General features: G+C 36.2%; 1 protein-coding gene across 1 annotated transcript in view; it reads left to right on the top strand.

Moving 5' to 3' along the window:
* The window catches only part of LOC111146291 (testis expressed 10), a 64,705-nt gene that overhangs the window by 22,864 nt on the left and 21,200 nt on the right, over window positions 1-20,641 (top strand). The window contains exons 6-11 of the mRNA XM_022501781.1: window positions 7,559-7,797; window positions 8,758-8,893; window positions 10,909-11,084; window positions 12,080-12,257; window positions 16,690-16,778; window positions 18,457-18,590. Of these exons, the coding sequence (XP_022357489.1) occupies window positions 7,559-7,797; window positions 8,758-8,893; window positions 10,909-11,084; window positions 12,080-12,257; window positions 16,690-16,778; window positions 18,457-18,590 (952 nt within the window). The remainder of the gene's footprint in view (window positions 1-7,558; window positions 7,798-8,757; window positions 8,894-10,908; window positions 11,085-12,079; window positions 12,258-16,689; window positions 16,779-18,456; window positions 18,591-20,641) is intronic.

The following is a 20,641-nucleotide window of genomic DNA, read 5'->3' as shown; positions in this document are numbered from 1 at the left end:
AGTGTTAAGTATATTTACATTGTTATGCAGCTATCACCACCGTCCATTTCCAGAATTTTTTTCATCTTCCTAAACTAGAAGTCTGTACCCATGAAACAATAATTCACCATGGTCCCCTATCACCAGCTTCTGGGATCCACTGTTCTACTTTTTGTCTCTGTTAATTTGACTCTTCTAGGTACCTCACATAAGAAGAACCAGAAAATATTTTCCTTTTGTGTCTGGCTTAATTTCATTTAGAAAAATGTTTTCAAGGTTCATCCGTATTGTAGCATGTACCAGCACTTTTCCCCCTTTTTTAGAAATAGATTTTATTTTTTTAGAGCAGTTTTAGTTACATAGTGAAGTTGAGCAGAAAGTACAGAATTGTCATGTACTCCTGCTCCCAGAAATACATAGCTTTCCTCACTGTCCGCATCCTGCACCAGAATTAAATAAACCAAATTAAATTAAATTAATTTGTTACAATCTATGAACCTACATTGACACATCATTTTCATCCCAAATCCATAGTTTACCTTAGGGTTCACTGTTGGTATTACACATTCTATGAATTTTGACAAATAAATGATGACATCTATCCACCATTATAGTATCCTATAGGTTAGTTTCACTGTCCTAAAAATCCTCTGTTCTCTGCCTATCATCCTTCCATTCCCCATGTTTTTTTCATGACTTGAGAGCTCTTTTTTTAAAGTGCTTAATTATGTTCTTGTATGGATGTGTCACAGTTCATGTATCCATTAACCTACTTACTAATGGACGTCTTGGTTGCTTCCAAGTTTTCCTTCCTTATTAAGGCTAAATAATACTCCATTGTATGTATATACCCATATTTTGTTTATATATTCATCTTGTCAATGGATGTTTGGGTGGTTTCTACCTTTTGGTTACTGCAAATAATGCTGTTGTGAACATTGGTCTTCAAATGTCCATTTGAGTCCCTGCTTTCAATTCTTTGTTTATATTAAAGGCTATAATTTTGTCATTGGAAATATTGGCATTTTAAAAAAGGCAGTGTAGTCCTCTTTAAGAAAACCCTTTTTTTTTTTTTTTTTATTTAAAAAAAAGGGTTTTATTTTGGGAGAGATGAGAAGGGGTGGGGGGGGGAGAGGGAGAAGCTGGCTTCCTCCTGAGCAGGGAGCCCAATGAGGGGCTCTGTCCCAGGACCCGGAGATCATGACTTGAGATGAAGCAGATGCTTAACTCACTGAACCACCCAGGCGCCCCTCTTTCTTTCTTTATTTGAAGATTTTTATTTATTTTAAAGAGAGAGTGTGAGCAGAGGGAGGGGCATAGGGTGTTTGGAGAGAGAGACTCTCAAGCAGATTCCACACTGAGCGTAGAGCCCAATGTGGGGCTTGATTTCTGAGATCATGACCCAAATCGAAATCAAGAGTTGGATACTTAACCGACTGAGGCACCCAGGCGCCCCTAAGAAAACTTTTTTTGTGCTCAAAATGTATTAATCTATGTGGTGATTATTCCAACAAGGTAACTCTAATATGTACTGGGAACAAATACTGTAACCAAAATAACATGATTCCATTCCTTGGTGGGTTACATATAGAGATTTCACCAGGTGGAGTTGCCACATAACAGAACCTATTTACTGCAAGTAAGGAGATCATGGGGGAATAATTTCCAACGCCTTGACTCCCTGAGTATGGGTGAGTGGGTTCTTTTTATTTAGGGTTTAGGATGAATATCAGAACGGGGAGCTTTGTAATCACATGTAAAGGCAGGCACAAGTTTGTGCAGACATACTTAGGAGACATGCCTGTACATGCATGCTGTGTGTGAACCTTGTGCCCCTTCTGGGGTGGAGACATCAACATAACTGTCGACAGGTGAAAGGGCTTCTGGTAAGCCCTTAGGGTATAAACTGGATGGGGTCTTAGGTTCCTTATCTTGGGTAAGGAGTGCAGGGCCTTGTTTACTTTTGAAACAGCACTGGGAATTTCACCACTGATTTGTTTGTTATGATTAGCCTATTTACTGGCCTGTTAGAGACTGTTAGTTTTTTTATTCCTTTAGTTCCCTTAAAATCCTTAACTACTGAGGTTTTTGTATTTCTTTGTAATTCTTCTGCCTCCTAGGATGTGTTGTAAGAGGTGTGCTTAGGCCAGTAGAGCCAGTTGGGGGTATTGATCAGGGAAAATAGGAAAAGAGCTGGGGACTTAAAATGACTTCTCTTGTGTCATGGAAGCTGTGTCTTGTCTTTCTTCTCTTGGGGGCCCCAGATCTCTCTGTTTGCAATACAGCTAAGTCTTGCCTTTGGCCTACAAATCACCTTGTGAGAGAAGTTCACTGCTGACTGCAGTAGTCTCCTAGTTGGTAAGATTTGGAAAATTAATTTTCTGAGAGGTAATGGAGAACTTTGATTTGGCAGGTCAAGGTTGATTAAGTGCTGGTTGGGCTGTTGGGAATTTATTGCAAAATGTATTAGGAAAGATTGGTCTGCTTATGGTAGTGACAGGTTTCTTTCAGAAATTGTATTTATCTTTAAAAAGTGACTATATTAAAAAAACATAGTAAATATTCAGACAGTATGTGAATGATTAGATTTTGAAAAAAGTTACTAGCAAATAGATTTCTTGGTGGGAAAATAAGCACAGAATAGGGCCCACAGAAAGAGTGCAGCAGGAATTGAGTAAGGAGGCAGAATTCAAAAGGAGATTGACTTACAGTCATCTATAGAAGAAATTTGAGTTTCCTATAGTTAAATTAAATAGAAATGTTTGTTAAGGCCAAAAGAAAAGATGATCTGGAAAGTTACAAAGTTTATTTGGTAAAAAGAAGTTTGTTGGATGTATTGTATATAGAAAATTTTCCTAACTGGTTTAAATAAGGATGCCACTGAAAAGCCAGAATCTGACTTTTTTTTTTTCTTTTTCTTTTTTCTTTTCTTTTTCAGAATCTGAAATTCTTAGGGGTGGGTGTTTCTTTGGGAGAGCCTTAAAATAAAGGAGCACAGAACAAATTAGGTTGGGGATGGGGGAGGGACGTTTACTAGGATATCCTGTAAACAGTAGATCATTGTTGCTATATTGTGAGACAGTTTTTTATAGTTAGCTGGCTTACTCTTTTTTTTTTTTTTTTTAAAGATTTTATTTATTTGACAGAGAGAGAGATCACAAGTAGAGAGAGAGAGAGGAGGAAGCAGACTCTCCCTGCCTAGCAGAGAGCCCGATGCGGGACTTGATCCCAGGACCCTGAGATCATGACCTGAGCTGAAGGCAGAGGCTTTAACCCACTGAGCCACCCAGGCGCCCCAGCTGGCTTACTCTTAAGTCATTTATCTAAGACAGTGGTTCTCAAAGGGTGGCCTGTGACCTCTGGGTCTATAAAGTCAGAACTGTTTTCACAATTATATTAAGACATTATTTGCCTTTTTGATTTTTCTGACATTTGCACTAATGGCACAAAAGCAGTGGTGTGTAAAATTGCCAGTATCTTAGCATAAACTAAGGCAGTGGCATCAAACTGTACTAGTAAAACATTGTATTGTTCATCACTGTGCACTCACAGTCTAAAAGAACAAGCCAGAGCCAGTTTCGCTTAAAAAGGTCCTTAATGAAGCAGTAAAAATTACTTAATTTTATTAAGTCACGACCCTTGAGAACACATTTTTTCCCCCTTATATTCAGTGTGATGAAATGGGGGTACTGGGGTAAAGTAATTTGGCTGCATACACAGGATGATGGTTATCTCAAGAAACACATTTTTGTGATTATTCTACTTCTGAGTACTTTCCTGTGACAGACACAATTTTAACTTGAAAGAATGACAAACTACAGGTTTTCAGAGTTGGGTATTTGGCAATTATTTTCTCAAAATGAACAAAGCCTACCAATTCCAAGAAAACAGCTGACAGTATTTGTGCCAATGATAAAATTTGAGCTCTCCATCAAAAATTAGTTTTTTGCAGAACTTGTATGCATCACCTGAGTTTTATTTATGTATTTCCAGTTTTGTTTTTTTGTTTTTTTTTCTCTTCATTTTTTCCTGTATCTGTTTCCATCCATTTGGGATCATTTAGAATCTGCTGGAAGTTGTTTTTTGTTTTGTCTAAAAATACTTTTCCTTCATTTCTAAAGAGTGTTTTAGCAGAGTGTAGTACTCTAGGTTTGGCTCTTTTCTTCTTTGAGCACACTGACAGTAACACTTCACTGTCTGCTGATTTTCATTGCTGTATTAAGAAGTCAGCTATGAGTCTAATTGTGTTACTTTACAAAATTCCTGTTCCCACTTCCCATGATTTTTCTTTTTATTTTCTTTAGTTTCACAATGGTGTATCCAGGTGGGTTTTTTTTTGTTTTTGTTTTTTTTTTTTAATTTTCCTTAGGATGTCAGTGAATTTCTTAAATCTGAGATCTTAAATCTGGAATGAAAGGTCTTTAAACAGATCTGATAAATTCTGATTATCTTTTAAAAAGTTACTATAGTCCTATTTCTAAAAGTAATAAAACATATGTTAGACCTATTTACTGAATCTTCTACCTATTTTTCTTTACCTCATATCTGCCAGCTTTTAATTACTCAGTTTTGTTAATCTGAGCTCAGATACAAATCCACTGAATTTGTTTTTCATTTGTAGAATTTCTGTCCATTTGCTCCCAGCACCATTTGTTGAAAAGACCATCCTTTCTCCATTGAGTTGGTTTTGCTCTTTTGTCAGAGATTTGTTGATTAGATTTTTGTGGGTCTGTTCGGAGGTCTTTGTTCCATTAACCTATATGTGCCTATTCTTTTACCAATTCCATGCTGTTTGCATTACTGTGGTTGTATAATAACTCTTGAAACTGGATAGAATTTGTCCTCCAGCTTTGTTCTGCTTAGTCATGTGTTGGCTGTTAGGTCTTTTGCCTTCCCATATAAACTTCAGAATCAGTTTATTAATAACTGCAGATAGCATCCTGGGATTTTATTTGAATTGTGTTGAATATGTAGAGTTAGTTGGGAGGAATTGTTATTCAAATCACTGGTATAGAGCAAAATTGAAATGAAGTTTTATCTAAGAGCTGTTTGTATTTCACTTTTACCCTGGATGATATATGAAAGTCCCCATGTTTGGCAGGCCCTGGGTTCTGATTTTTCCCTGTGAGGCTGCTAAAAGGTTACATCAGTTTTTGCAGCTTTTTCTTTGGATTTGTTGGTTGTCCTAAGGACAAAGCCTTGAATGCTAGTATCTTGCCTTTTTTTTTTTTTTTTTTCCGGTAGAGTTTGGGACCCAGTAAATGTTCATTATCTTTTTAGCTCTTGAGTACTTTTAAGGTTTTTAAAAACAATTTTATCTAGTTTTAAAGTTGTTTTCAGGAAGGGGATTATTAGTTCTAATTACCTACATTATCATTACTGAAAACTGGGTTATCCCCATTGCTCTGCCTCCCTCATAGAATTGATGGTTGGCATATTTAGTCTGTAAAAATTTGTAGTAATTATTGGAGGAGCAGAATGAATTCTCCAGGTTTACAGTGTCCATTGAGAACTTCCAGACAGTAATAGATTATGCTGCTTGAGATAAACTTAGGGTAGATCTTGGTAAGCTCTACTTCTGAAGAAATGTGGCAATTAAGTTTTTATGTGGTCTAGTTAATGTTAAAATGTGCTTGGTTTTGGGTGCTGGGAAGTTTGGCAAAAAAAAAAACTTGTAGTAATTTGGATTTGTGGTGTGTAGACTACTAGTTACCCGTCCCATTCTGTTTTTCCTTTCTTAAATTCCAGTGTTTAGCTAGGATTAAGACTACACAAAATAAAAACTGGATTTCCTGCTTTTGCAGCTAGGAGTGGTCATGTTTTAATAAATGGCTTGGACTTCTCCCTCTGGTGTCAGACTTATACTTTGAGTTGTCTGTTGGCTATCTCTGTCTGGAATTATACCAGAGACACTACAAGCTCCACATATCAAAAGTAATTATTTTCTGGATCTCTGCCCTTCATTTATCCATTTACCAGTACTAGAACTTCTGATTCCTCCAGTTTCCACCATCCCCAAATTTGTATACATGTATACACTTAAACTTCAAATCCAGCTAATTTTTCCTCTTCCTAAATGTCCCGCCTACTCCCAGTCCATACCAACATTGACCCTAGTTCTTTTTTTTTTTTTTTTTAATTAGATTTATTTATTTATTTATTTATTTGAGAGAGAGACAGTGAGAGAGAGCATGAGTGAGAAGGTCAGAGGGAGAAGCAGACTCCCCATGGAGCTGGGAGCCCGATGCGGGACTCGATCCCGGAACTCCGGGATCATGACCTGAGCTGAAGGCAGTCGTCCAACCAACTGAGCCACCCAGGCGTCCCTTGACCCTAGTTCTTGAGCTTGTTGTCTCTTGCCTAGATTGCTGTAATAGCCAACTAACTGCTTCTTTGTTTTTGTTTGTTTGTTTTTTAAAGATTTTATTTATTCGTTTGAGAGAGCATGAGGGGAGAGGTAGAGGGAGAAGCAGACCCTGCTCAGCAGGGAGCCTGACCTGGGGCTTGGTCCCAGGACTTGGAGATCATGACCTGAACAGAAGGCAGACACTTAACCATCTGAGCCACCCAGGCACTCCTGCTTCTTTTTTCTATTCTTATAAGTCCCATTTTTCCTTTTCTATCCTTATGAATCACCCATCAGTAAGTTTTCAACCATGTTACTCATGTGGTTGCAGAATTAATTTTAGTGCCCTTAGCCTCCCTGACTCTTCGTAATTTGGTTCCATTTTACCTTTCCAGGCTCATCTGTCATTCCTAACTCTATATCTGATGCTCTGATAGCACCAGATTTCTTTTATTTCCCTTCCCATGTATTCTTGATTCTTCACTACTGTTCCCTTGCTCATTCTTGATCTAGGATTAACCTTTTCCTTTAAAATTGGTTAATGAGATTTTTTATTTTAATTAACTTTACATTTTTTGAAACCCGAAATAAATAGGCTCTGCTGTTGAATATGCCGTAGTCTGAAAATTATTTATATTCTAAGTTGCAATTTCTGTTTTTATTGAAAGTATTTGAGATTTTTTTTTGAAATTTCTTTGAAGGCTTGAAAGAAATGTTTTATTTGGTTAGAAAAAAACAATTTTAATATGTGCATCATGTAAGTTGTTTAAGAACAGTGCTTATCTGGATCAGTCTCCTTATGTCCCACATACAGAAATTGTGGCCAGGAGAAATTAGTGATTATGTGGTGAGGTAGAAGCAGAGTCAAGATCTACTGTGACCTATATCCAAATATCAATACCTGCTTTAAAAAAATCTTCAAGCATGTTGAGGTTCTCAAGTCTTCAATTACGTTCAGGATTACCAAGCATTGTTACAAGGGCCTTTAATTTTTGTGTGAAGAGGAACTTGGGTAATGAACTAAGCAGTATACAGTGTAATTCATGTCTTCTTAACAACCTTAAGGAATGGTTTATTTATAAAACAGTGACCTAAACCTTGCCTCTATACCTGTCTTCTTGGCAATTTATTATTTAGAAGGAAATATTTTGACCCATTGCTTAAGTATTCTAAGTAAAGCAGGCATGGTAGATATAACACTTTATAGATGTATATATCTTTGTTTGTTTTTAGCATCAAGCATTGCACGATTCTCTCCAATAATGTAGATCATCTATTACTGAATTTAACACTGTCTGATATCATGGTCTCCCTGGCAAATGCCTCAACTTTACAGAAGGATTCCAATTGGATAGAAATGATAAGGAAATTTGTGACAGAGACCCTTGAAGATGGCTTTAGGCTAAATAGTAAGCAGCTGAACAGATTGCTTGGGGTATCATGGAGGTTAATGCAGATACAACCTAACAGAGGTAGGTGTTAATGCTTTGTCTTTCTTTAAGAGAGGAGCTCCTTTTTTTTTTTTTTTTTTTTTTTAAAGATTTCACTTACTTGTCAGAGAGGGAGACATGGTAAGAGAGGGAATACAGGCAGGGGGAGTGGGAGACAAGAGAAGCAGGCCTCCCACTAAGCAGGGAGCCCAATGTGGGGCTTGATCCCAGGATCCTGAGATCATGACCAAGCCAAAGGCAGACACCTAACAATTGAGCCACCTAGGTGCCCCAGAGAGGAGCTCTTATGCATGCTGTTAGGGTCTAGCTTTGAACTAATGACTTCCAGACATTCCAGGTAGTCAGATTAATTATATTCAGGCCATAAAATGTAGCTTATAGAATTATAAAGGACTGTCTACTTGAACACTGAAGTTTTTTGTGGCTCAGAGAATCTCCTCAGTGAGTAGGTCCACTCTGAAGCAATATGGTAAGATTTCTAGTAGATTATAGACTTGAGTAAAAGAAGATAGGTGTTATTAAGAGGAAATGCCATTGAGTCTAATGATGAAAAGATACCTTTTTCTGGTCTAGTTTGATTAGAAATTGAGTACTTTTCCCTTTTATCTGTATAGAATGAATCCTCTACCTTTCTTCTACCCTGAAGTTATGTCACATTAAGTTCTTTTTTAGTGTGACTTACTAATTGTCTTCATTCAAAAACAAAGCTTTCCTTTTTGGTTCCCATCTTACTCATCTTTCTGATATCCTGGTTGTTGTCATCACTACATAGGTTTGTTGTCCCTCAGGAAAAATTATACTGTAATCTCTGGTTGGTTTGACTTTTATAGTAAAAAGTGCTACAGGACTTTAGTGGTAGTTAACAGTTTGTGACTAAGATCTGCTTTGTCATAGGAACAAAGTAAAGTGCTTCTGTGCTTTTAGAGGAATTAGAGCTGGTGAAGAAACATTTGCTTCATATGCAGTTGTTTTTGTTTTTAGAGGCTACAGAGTCTCTCATCAAGGCAGTTTATACATTATATCAGCAGAGGGGCCTTCTCCTTCCAGTTCGGACTTTGTTACTGAAGTTTTTCAGTAAAATTTATCAAAAAGAAGAACTGAGATCTTACAGGCTCAGGTAAAGTTTCATTTAATTTGCGTTTCTTTTTCTTGTAAGTTTTTTTTTTTTAAGTCTATTTAAATAAGACAATAGGGTGATAAAATCTTTGGAGGAGTTCACTTTTTATCTCATTTGGTTGTAATAAGAAAAGGTATAAACTTATATAAAAAAGCATATATAATAGGGCCAATAATCTTTATGTGTATAACCACGCAAATAAAAGCTCTTTGAGTTTGTATTTCCACTTGTCCACTTACAGCTTAAGGACAATTGGAATAACCTATAGCAGCCTCAGCCTTGCCTTTAGCTTTCTGTAAAAATTTTGGAAATTGAACCATTAGTGTTTAATTACATGTTGGGTTATATGGTACAAGAATGAGGACAGTAGAAGATAAGAATATGTTTCTGGCTGAGTTTGGTGCTATCAAGTGAGATGGACAACACAAAAACTAAGGAACTAATTTTTTTTTTTTTTAAAGATTTTATTTATTTATTTGACAGAGATCACAAGTAGACAGAGAGGCAGGCAGAGAGAGAGAGGGAAGCAGGCTCCCTGCTGAGCAGAGAGCCCGATGTAGGACTCGATCCCAGGACCCTGAGATCATGACCTGAGCCGAAGGCAGCGGCTTAACCCACTGAGCCACCCAGGTGCCCAGGAACTAATTTTTTGATGTGAGTTTGAGATATATTTCAGATAGGAAGATATGTTTAGGCAGAAGATGAGGGTTGGGGCTACCTCAGCATACATAGGTAGTTGTTGAAACATATTTGAGTCTTTAGTACAAACCAGGTGCTTTACATAATTTATTTAAATCTCATACTCCTGCTATGAAGTGTAGGTATTGTTACTTTTGTTTTATAGGAGGAAACTGAAGCTTGGGTTAAGCAAGTTGGTGAGTGTCCTATAACTAATGGGAAACAGAGCTCAGACTTAAGTTCAGATCTGTGTGACAACAAAGGTCATGCTTAAATCATTAAACTTTTGCGGTGCAGCAAAAGTGATTGCTGTTACTTGAGTAAAGAGACATTGGAGCTTTACCAAGTACAAGTGCAGTTGACCCTTGAACATTGTAGGGTTAGGGTCCCTGACACATTTCCCCATGCCCCTCCACCCCCTGACACAAAAAATCTGTGTGTAACTTTTGATTCCCTCAAAACTTAACTACTAATAGCCTACGGTTGACTAGAAGCCTTTCCAATAACAGTTGATAAACACATATTTTATGTTACATATATATATATATTTTTTTTAAGATTTTATTTATTTATTTGACAGAGATCACAAGCAGGCAGAGAGGCAGGCAGAGAGAGAGGAGGAAGCAGGCTCCCTGCTGAGCAGAGAGCCCGATGTGGGGCTCAATCCCAGGACCCTGAGATCATGACCCAAGCCGAAGGCAGTGGCCTAACCCACTGAGCCACGCAGGTGCCCCTGTTACATATATTCTTATAGTTGCATCTGACTTCTAAGAAGAATACTGTATTTTTGGTATTTCTAGGCTATGCACTTTGTGAGGCTTTCAAATTGTTGCAGTTCTCCAAAAAATTTTCCAGTATATTTATTGAAAAACAAACAAACAAACTGATTATAAGTGGGCCCACGCAGTTCAAATCCATGTTGTTCAAGGGTCACCTGTGTACTGAAGAACTAAAATAAGAGGTTCAAAGCCTTTAGTTCTGGGAGCATCGTTTATTGACTGCAGCAGTGTGTTAATACAGTATAATAGCTAACAAGATAAATAGTACAAAGAGTAGTAGTGTCTGTGTTTTTTAAGATAAATGTACAATTTAGATAGTGCTCCAGATTACATGATCTTTTTAATTTAGTGTGTAAAACCCTGGAAAATGCTGTAGCTGAATAAATGATGTTGCCATTCTTGTAGGCTCTCAAATGTTTAAATGGGTACATGTGGTAGTTCTTGGTAGATGATTTGTTACTTTGTGGTATATTCAGGTTAAAATTTTTTTATGTTTAAACTTACTTCCCTTGTGTTTGGCAGTTACACTTTATTTTGTTCTTATTTGGTGTTTATTAGATACCGTAGTAAGGTGTTATCCCGTTGGCTGGCTGGCTTACCACTGCAACTTGCTCACCTTGGTTCCCGAAATCCTGAGCTCTCAACACAGCTTATTGATATTATCCATACTGCGGCAGCACGAGCAAATAAAGAATTACTAAAAAGTTTACAAGCTTCTGCTCTGCGAATCTATGGTAAGAGTTTAAGTGTGTGGGTAGCCATTGATCTACTCCTCATTCAGGAAATTTCTAAGGAGAACACTTTAGGTTTGCCTTTCCTTTATTATAAATTGGTTATACCATGGTTAAATTGCCAAAACAAAATAAAATTTCAAATAGTAAACTCATTTTCAATAACAAGTATTTTTTATTAGGGTAGTTTTAGAAGGTTTAGTGGTTGTAGATGATTCTTGATTCTTAAATTATCTTTTCAGCTGCTTGCTGTTCTTAAATTCAGAACTGATGAGGAATTCTTAAAAAAATCCTTTGAAGCTTTGGCAGCAGATTAATCATAATGGATATCTTTTATGACTTCCACATTTATTTTTTTATTCATCTCTGGAACTATTTCGCATTTTAAGCAAAAATACCAATAAAATCATACCAGGATATATACGTATATATAATTTATATTATTGAGATGTAGTTCACATGCCATAAAATTTGCTGTTTTTCAATGTACATTTCATTGTTTTTTTTTTGTTTGTTTTTAAAATTTTTATTTATTTATTTGACAGCAAGAGAGGTAACACAAGCAGGGGGAGTTGGAGAGGGAACCAGGCACCCTGTTGAGCAGGGTACCCAATATGGGGCTTGATCCCAGGAACCTGGGATCATGACCCGAGCCGAAGGCTTAATGCTTGTAGTATCTTTTGCTTTAAATTGGGTTGATATTGTAACTGTCACTGTTGAGCAAAAGTACCTGTTTTTTTACTGTTTAATCCCTTTTCCCCCATCAAACTTATTTCAAACGTGACACTCGGGTATTATGGAATTATTATAGTTCATTGTTTTACTTAAGAAAATAGTTTAAGTTGAACATGCACTTTATGATAAAACTTTTTATGTAGTTGATATATTGGAATTCAGTTTAACACAGTTATCAGTCTCTATTGATTTAATCTCTGTAAACTTTTATATCTTTATAAATTCATCTTTTATGAATTTAATATGTGTACCTACCCCACCAGATCCACAAGAAGGCACTGTGGTGGTTCTCCCAGCAGAGTCTCAGCAGCGTTTGGTCCAGCTTGTATATTTTCTACCCAGTCTGCCTGCTGATTTACTTTCTCGATTAAGTCGTTGCTGTATTATGGGAAGACTCAGTTCAAGTTTGGCTGCCATGCTTATTGGGATACTGCACATGAGGTAGCGTCCTCAAGTGAGATATGTTTGAAGTGTATAGTCTTTTTCCCCATGTGTTTTACTGGCAATGTGTAAACTACAGAACACTTTTAAAGTTACATACTGATACTAACTTCATTTGCTCTTAATGCAACAATTAAAACTTTTGTTATTATTGCTAGAGTAAGCTCACTAAAGTAAGTTAAGTTTTTTAGTGATTTGTATAGATAGAAATGGTGTGTAATCATATGTATAGATTTATACAGATTAGAAATTATCAAAAGCGTGAAGTAAGGGTTCAGCGGCAGGTGAGTACTGTGCTTAAATCCTTCGGTGTTGTGGAATTGTGATACAGGCCTTTTCAGGGACCTACAAATTTAATGTAGCTGGTGAAATAACAACGTTTGTGGACTCAGACAAGGAATCACTTGAAATCATATTTACACATTGTTGTGCAACTAGCACCACTTTCCAGCTCCAGAACTATTTTATCATTCCAGACTGAAACTCTGCATGCATTAAACAATGATAACTCCTCATTCCCCCTGTCCTACCCCTTTAGTAACCACTATTCTATCTTCATGCTTTTGATTATTCTAGGTACCTCATATAAGTGGAATTACACAATATTTGTCCTTTTGTGTCTTGTGTATTTCATTCATCATAACTCTTCAAGGTTCATCCATGTTGTATCATGTATCAGAATTTCCTTTTAAAGCTGACTTAATGTTCCATTAAATGTATATACTACATTTTGTCCATCTCTTGATGGACATTTGGTTTTGTCCGTCTTTTGGCTATTGTGAATATGCTGCTTTGAACATTGATGTACAAATATCTGTTCGAGTCCTTGCTTTTAATTCTTTTGGCTATGTACCCAGAAGTGGAGTTGCTGGATCACATGGTAATTCTCTAATTTTTTGAGGAATTGCTCTGTGGTATTCCACAGTGACTGTATCATTTTACTCTTAAAAATTTTTTTTTAAATTTTATTTATTTATTAGAGTGAGCACGAGCAGGGGGAGGGGTAGAGGGAGAGGTAGAAGCAGACTCCCCACTGAGCAGGGAGCCTGATAGGGGTCTCCATTTCAGGACCCTGGGATCATGATGTGAGAGGAAGGCAGACGCTTAACTGATGGAGCCACCCAGGCACCTCTACTCTTAAATGTTTTATAACCAATTAATAGTGTTTCGTATTGCAGATGTTCAAAGTATCCTTAAACACTTATGTTTGTATTTTAGACATAATATTTTTATTTTTTTATTTTAAAAATATTTAAAAAAATTTTTAAAGATATTTATTTATCAGAGAGAGAGAGAGCACAAAGCAGGGGGGTGACAGGCAGAGGGAGAATCAGGCTCCCAGCTGAGCAGGGAGCCCCACGTGGGACTCTATCCCAGGACCCTGGGATAATGACCTGGGCCAAAGGCAGACACTTAATCGAGTGAGCCACCCAAGCATCCCTAAAGATTTTATTTATTCATGAGAGAGAGAGAGCAAGAGAGAGCACAAGCAGGGGGGAGGGGCAGAGAAAGAGGGGGAAGCAGGGAGCCCAGTCTGGGGGCTCAGTCCCAGGATCCTAAGATCATGACCTGAGCCGAAGACAACCAACTGAACCGCCCAGGCACCCTAGGCATAATATTTTCAGTAATATTTATTACTGATATGGTTCATGGACGGGTCTAGTACGGTTTTAGGCGGAAATTGAAATCTAGGCTATACCTAAACAGTTTAGATCTTGTGGTTTCCTGTACATACAGATCCCCTAGCCCAGTTAAGTAGGAGTGGCTCACTTTATTAATAGAATTTCTTTACCGTCTTTGACATTATCTTCTTACCATTATAGGACATATGTTGGAATCTAGTTACCGAAAGTGTGATTCATAACTGATGATAACCTTTCCTTTTAGCAAAAGAGAGCTGTCTGCGACATGTCTGTATGTGAAAATTCAGTGTTATATTTCTGTGTACACATGCAGTAGAGAGCTTGGTCTTATTTTTAAGTATTTTAAGCATTTATTAGTTTTCTTTTCTTAGGGGAACACAATGCAGCTCCTTGTCTAGTAAGCAATTATTTAATATTTGTTTGGCCTTTTAAAAAATTAAATGTTCTTTTTTTGTTCCTGAGATGGATTTGTGTTAATTAACTTCCAGTAGAGGGCACTCTGTTTCTGTGATATAACTTGTGAAGAATCTGTTTTAAAATTGATTTTAAATAACCTTTTGAACACTTGTTGAAACTAATTCTCCTTGAAAGCTCTATTTAATGTCTTTATCAACATCAGTTATGATTCACTTTGCTTAGCAATTTTTGCCAAGGATATTTTCAAATTTTTACTTTTTTCTTGTGGAGATTTGTGGTAACTGTTGAGAAAATAAATTCACAAATAATAGCAGGGGTTTATAATCATTAACAGCAGATTGTCATTGTAGCCAGAAGTCCAACAAGTTAAATTTTGCTTTTTAGTGAAGTCTATTAGGTAGATTTACCTGTCTGTAGATGTATTGTTTCCATTCAAACTGATCTCTCTTTTAAAAAATAATACAAAATTAGTACTTCTCAACTTTCTTGGGCCAGTGACATTATCATTGTATCAATTCCTAGATTGAGAATTTAACGATGTTTCCTTCAGACATATGCTGGGTTATTTCTTTTCTGGTTTTCTCTTCAAAATATCCCTCTCCTTGACTGTGACTGTAAACTAGCCAGCTGTTTTTTATAATCTTCTAATATATAATATCCCATCTATTTTGCACACTGTTCCCAGGTTAATTTTCCTGAAATATTCCTTTAATTCTGATTTTTTTCTGTCACATTAATTGGATTGTGAGATCAGGTTTAATTTAGGTTTTGTAATTCTGATGCCCTGTTTGTCTTTATCAGAGGGAAGAATATTAGTTTGTGCCATTTGTGAAAAACCCATCAAGTGAGAACTGTTTATTTTAACTTTTGGAAAAGTATAGAATTGCTGTGCCCCTACCTTTTTTATTGCCCACTTAGGTTTTTAGGGTTTGACTCGCCACCCCACCCCTTGGCATTCTACTTGTATTTTTCCACTTGCTTTTGCTCATTCCTTACCTTTTCTGCCCCTAGTTTATTTACAGCTAGATTGGGGCACATAAGACACAAATGTGGAAAAGTAGTCTGCATTGTTATATAAAAATCTTTGACGAGGGAGAAATTTTGGACTAAGAAATTTGGCTTGAGTTTTAAGTGATATATATATATGACCTGCTCTGCCAGGAACAGATTCACTTTACTTCTTTTGTCTCATCTTATTCTCAGAAGTATTCTGGCTTGGACAGTACATATGGGCATAATTTTAAGGACATTAAGATATGTTGCTTATCATTTGTTCAAAGTGGACCCTTCAGTGGTTTTGCTACCTCTTTTAGCCACTGGGTGGCACAGTTGATTTCTGTTTTCACTGGGTTCAAAAGCATATTAGTTTGCTAACTACCATTTTCGTACTACTTTCCAATGTGTATTTCTGACTTTCTTGTAACCTCTAAACTTTTAATATTCCGTCCATAGTCCTTTGCTAATTGTGGAAAAATACCCAAGGGTATTTCCATCATTTTAACTCCCCAAATTTAAAGAATATTAATAAATATAAACACAACTGTTTGAATAGTTAAAAAAAAATTGTTTCTAGTTGAATTTAGAAACTCCTAATTTTGTCAGATATTTGTTTGATGAGCTGTGATAAAATTTGTAGCCTCAGCTTGTTGGATCTGATCATTCTCATCGTACCTCCACCCCTTTTTCTTGACATATCTAAGGCTGAAATTCGCTGTCATTTTCTTAAGACTTGACTTGAAGAGAGTTTTAAAGGAATCACTGGAAACTGACCCCATAGCAGGAATCAGATAATCCTCATTTAATGAGAAGCTGCTTTACATTTAGCTATTTTCTTAAGTCCCCTACCAGTCAGTACTTGAGCGCACTATTATGAAGTAGGCCCAGTTACAGCTTTGCAAAATATAGGAGCACATAATTATTGTAGAGTGGCTTTACAAGGAATATTTTTTACCTAATCAAGATAGTTTTTTAGGTAGAAAGCTGGAGCTTGTTTAAACTTAACTCATTTGAGTAAGCAAGGTAAGAATTTTTAAAAAAGTAGCAGCTATACCAACTACTGAAAAGCAAAACTTCATTTTGGCTCCTTAGAGTCTGATTTTCAAATGGTTTGGAAATTTTCTAGGTTACATTGTATGTATGGACCAACTATGCTTTTTCATGAAAACTTTACATAAACATAAATATGTTAGAAGTTAAATTTTCCATATTATGATACTTGAGCCCTTACATATAAAGTGAATATATACTACAGGTTTTTAAGTTATTAATGCAGATTTATTTTCAATAAAGAAAAATTGTTATATACTGTGCTCTTTTTCTAGAGTCTTCAACTTGGTCACTTCTGGTAATAATTCTCCCATTGTTTATTATAGATCATCGTTTTCTGGATGGAAGTATTCTGTTAAAGACTGGTTGATGAGTGACGTGGACTATTTCAGCTTCTTATTTTCAACACTTACAGGTAAAGACATTCACCTGCCAAATTAAGGAAAAGCAAAACCTAGCATGAAAATTCAAAGATTTGCTGTCTTAGTGGTTTGGGTTTAAGTTTTGAAGATGATAATCTTTTTATCTTGAAACGATTTTTATTGACTAATAAGTAGAAATCTTCCTCTATTGTCAGGCTCTTGAGGCAGGGATAAACATGATTTATGTTTAAATCTCTCAGAGTAGGAGTACTCTGGGGATTATTTGAATATCCCGTGATTATAGTTTTCTTTCTCATTTCTCAGCTTTATTGTCTTGGTTTACAGTGAATTGAATATACTTGACTTTAAAAAAAAATTTTTTTTAAAGATTTTATTTGAGAGAGAGAGAGAGAGAGAGAGAGAGAGAACAAGTAGGGGGAGGGGCAGAGGGAGAGGGGGAACAGGCTCTGCTGAGCAGGACCCTGGGATCATGACCTGAGCCAAAGGCAGACACTTAACTGACTGAGCCACCCAGGAGCCCATACTTGACTCTTTTTCAGATAGCCGTATGCAAACCCCACTGCATACTTTAAAAAATTGATGAACAAATATCCATCTTAAATATGTTTAAAATGTTCAACTTGATAGGAATGTAAATCAAGTTTCGATTAGCCATTTTCTACATTCCATTGTTCTCAAAGCAAAATTAGTAAGATGAGTCTAGAAATGTTGTAAGCTAGATGTATAAGTATTGCTGTTGTTTTAAATGATTGTACTATTTCAGCATTTCTGTTTTATATTTGAATGATGAAGATGAGATTATTTGACATTTTCTGAAGACTTGAAGTTAGGAGACCTAATAGATAGGTTAGGTCAGACTCCGAAAAGAACTTGACAAGTGCTGATAATGAGCTAAATCCAGCGAGATAAATGCTGCATACAAGATAAATGTGTTTATTTGGTAGTTCTGGATGTGCACATTTGAGATGCGAGCATGGACTTTATGTTTTAATAGTATTACCAGTCAGAAGGTTTAGTGGTTTTGGAAAGCTCACTGGGAGTCAATAGTGTGATGTGGCCATCAAACTACATGAGGAGTCTTCAGGCTGTGTTCTGGAAATATAGTGATCTGAACATCGAATCGGACCACACTGCTGGTATTCTGATCGTTCTGAGCACTTGTTTTTCAGGAGACACTGTCAGTTGTCTATGTAGGTTAGACCAGGGGTAAATAGGGGTGGTAAGAGAATCAAATTTTGTTGTATAAGGTGTAGTTGAAGGAACACACATGTAAAATCCAGAAAGGTTTAGGAGGGCTAGAGTAGTTTTAAAACATTTGAAGGGCTATTATATAAGAAAATAGAGAGATGATATATATGTGAAATCATATATCATTTTACTTAATTGATTTGGTATTTTAAACCTACCATTAAAGGGAAAGCATATGCCTTTCACTTTTTTAAAAAGTAAAATTGGTGAAGTTCCCAATAGGAGTATAACCTGTTTCTTGCTGTATCATACATGGGGTCAGATCACATTCTTTGTGTACATAATTATATGAATTTTACTGCCTCCATTGCTACCAATTCTTTAAAATATATGAAGTGAAGAAATTGTAAAAAAGCTTGAAGAAGAACTTGAAGGTACATGTCATGTCTGTTAAAAAAATGAAGAATGTCATTTGCTTTGTGATTTATTTTTTTAAATTGTCTTTCTTTATACCCAAATTAGGGTTTTCGAAAGAGGAGTTGACTTGGCTTCAGAGCCTTCGAGGAGTTCCTCATGTCATCCAGACACAGCTTTCCCCTGTGCTTCTTTACCTTACCGACTTGGATCAATTTTTACATCATTGGGATGTAACAGAGGTAATAGTGCATTTAAAGAGGAACTCATGATTATTAAAATTCTGTTAATCAACCACCAGTCCTTAGGATATATTAGGATCGCCTTATAGGAGATACTCTTAGAGATAAAGAGTAGTATAAGACATGACTCATGTTCTGAGAGTGCTTATGATCTTGGATAGGAGATTGTGTTCCTAAAAAGAGGAGTGTTCATTACAGGTTGCACTACTAGAATAGAATAAATTTAGTGATTTGAATGGTAGAGACAAATTTATTTTCTTTTAACTAGTACAGAATACGATAGATGGTTCTATGGAAAAGGGAGAATTTGACTCAGGTGTTGAAGGATGAATAAGGCTACTTGGATTTGGTTTCCTAAAAAGTAGCGTTTTTTTAAAAAACAGAAAAGATTATTCTGCAGTTCCTTTGGTTTTGAGAATTAGTACATAGTTCGTTAATGTTAATTTAAAACCCTCACTTCCATTAAGTTCAACCTATAAAACTTATTTTTAAGATAAATAGAATGAATTTAAGCCATCTTTAAAAATGGGACTCCAGGGGCACCTTGGTGGATCAGTGGGTTAAGCCTCTGCCTTCGGCTCAGGTCATGATCTCAGGGTCCTGGTATTGAGCCCCACATTGGGCTCTCTGCTCAGCAGGAAGTCTGCTCCCCCCCCCCCCAACTCTGCCCTCCTGCCTCTCTGCCTACTTGTGATACCTGTCTGTTAAATAAATAAATAAAATCTTTAAAGAAAATAAATAAAAAATAAAAATGGGACTCTGGTTATATTTTATTCCTTTTACAAACTTAGTTAAAATTTTATTTTATTTATTTATTTTTTTAAAAAGATTTTATTTATTTATTTGACAGACAGAGATCACAAGTAGGCAGAGAGGCAGGCAGAGAGAGAGGGGGGAAGCAGGATCCCAGCTGAGCAGAGAGCCCGATGTGGGGCTCGATCCCAGGATCCTGAGATCATGACCTGAGCCAAAGGCAGAGGCTTAACCCACTGAGCCACCCAGGCGCCCCTCAGTTAAAATTTTAAACCATTAAAGTAACTTTTAAGTATAGTCACTAATTGCCAAGTAGTTCAGTTTTCTGACAAACTTTCACAAATGTTAAATATATATAATAAATGTAAATTTATGATAAATCTTAGTAACTTAAGTTTTGGTATTGCTTATAGTAAAAATCAAATTAAAATAACAAGTCTGGGGGTGCCTGGGTGGCTCAGTGGGTTAAAGCCTCTGCCTTTGGCTCAGGTCATGATCCCAGGGTCCTGGGATCGAGCCCTGCATCAGGCTCTCTGCTCGGCAAGGAGCCTGCTTCCTCCTCTCTCTCTGCCTGCCTCTCTGCCTACTTGTGATTGCTCTCTGTCAAATAAATAAATCTTAAAAAAAACACCAAGCCTAATTCTAGGTTAATTACATGTTTTAAATTGGAATTATTAGGCTGAACTTTTACCCTAATAAGCCAAATTGTCATTCATGTTAAAATATGTAAACTAAATATGCAAAAACATATTTATGCATGTGCAAAAATGCAAAATAATAAACATTGATGCTAAGGATTTGATTCTTTAAGACATTTCTATAATAATTAATTTCTATTATTTATTTCTTCAGTTTCTTTTCCTGCATGAAAAATGCTTACTCAGTAGGAATGTACTTATGTCATCTCAAGTAATTTTGGTTTCGAATCTTTTTTGCAAATTCTGATGTTATGTTCTCTGCTGGCTAATTTTCTTTTAATTCAGAAGGCCTCTGGTGAGGACACTGACTATAATTTTTTCTTGTAGTTTATGACTGGTACTCCAAAGGGCTTTGTTTTTTTTTAAAACCTGTTATTTTGTTTTTAAACCTCTTTGTTATTGTTCTAAATAGGGTGGTCTCCACATTCAAGCTTTTGTTGATAGACCATTTGAATTTATTCAACTGATCTATTATTTACTTCTTTCATTCTTTTCTGTATATCCTTAATGTTTTTCCTATCTGTTAGGACTGTACCTTTTATAGGTAGACTCTGATCATAATACTTAAGTATGCCAGTTATATTTATCTTCTCTTTATTG

Source organism: Enhydra lutris, unplaced genomic scaffold (assembly GCF_002288905.1).
Source record: "Enhydra lutris kenyoni isolate GAN:26980312 unplaced genomic scaffold, ASM228890v2 scaffoldscaffold13, whole genome shotgun sequence".
Lineage (NCBI taxonomy): Eukaryota > Metazoa > Chordata > Mammalia > Carnivora > Mustelidae > Enhydra > Enhydra lutris.
The sequence above is the reverse complement of the archived record's forward strand: the minus strand, read 5'-3'. Positions and strand labels throughout refer to the sequence as shown.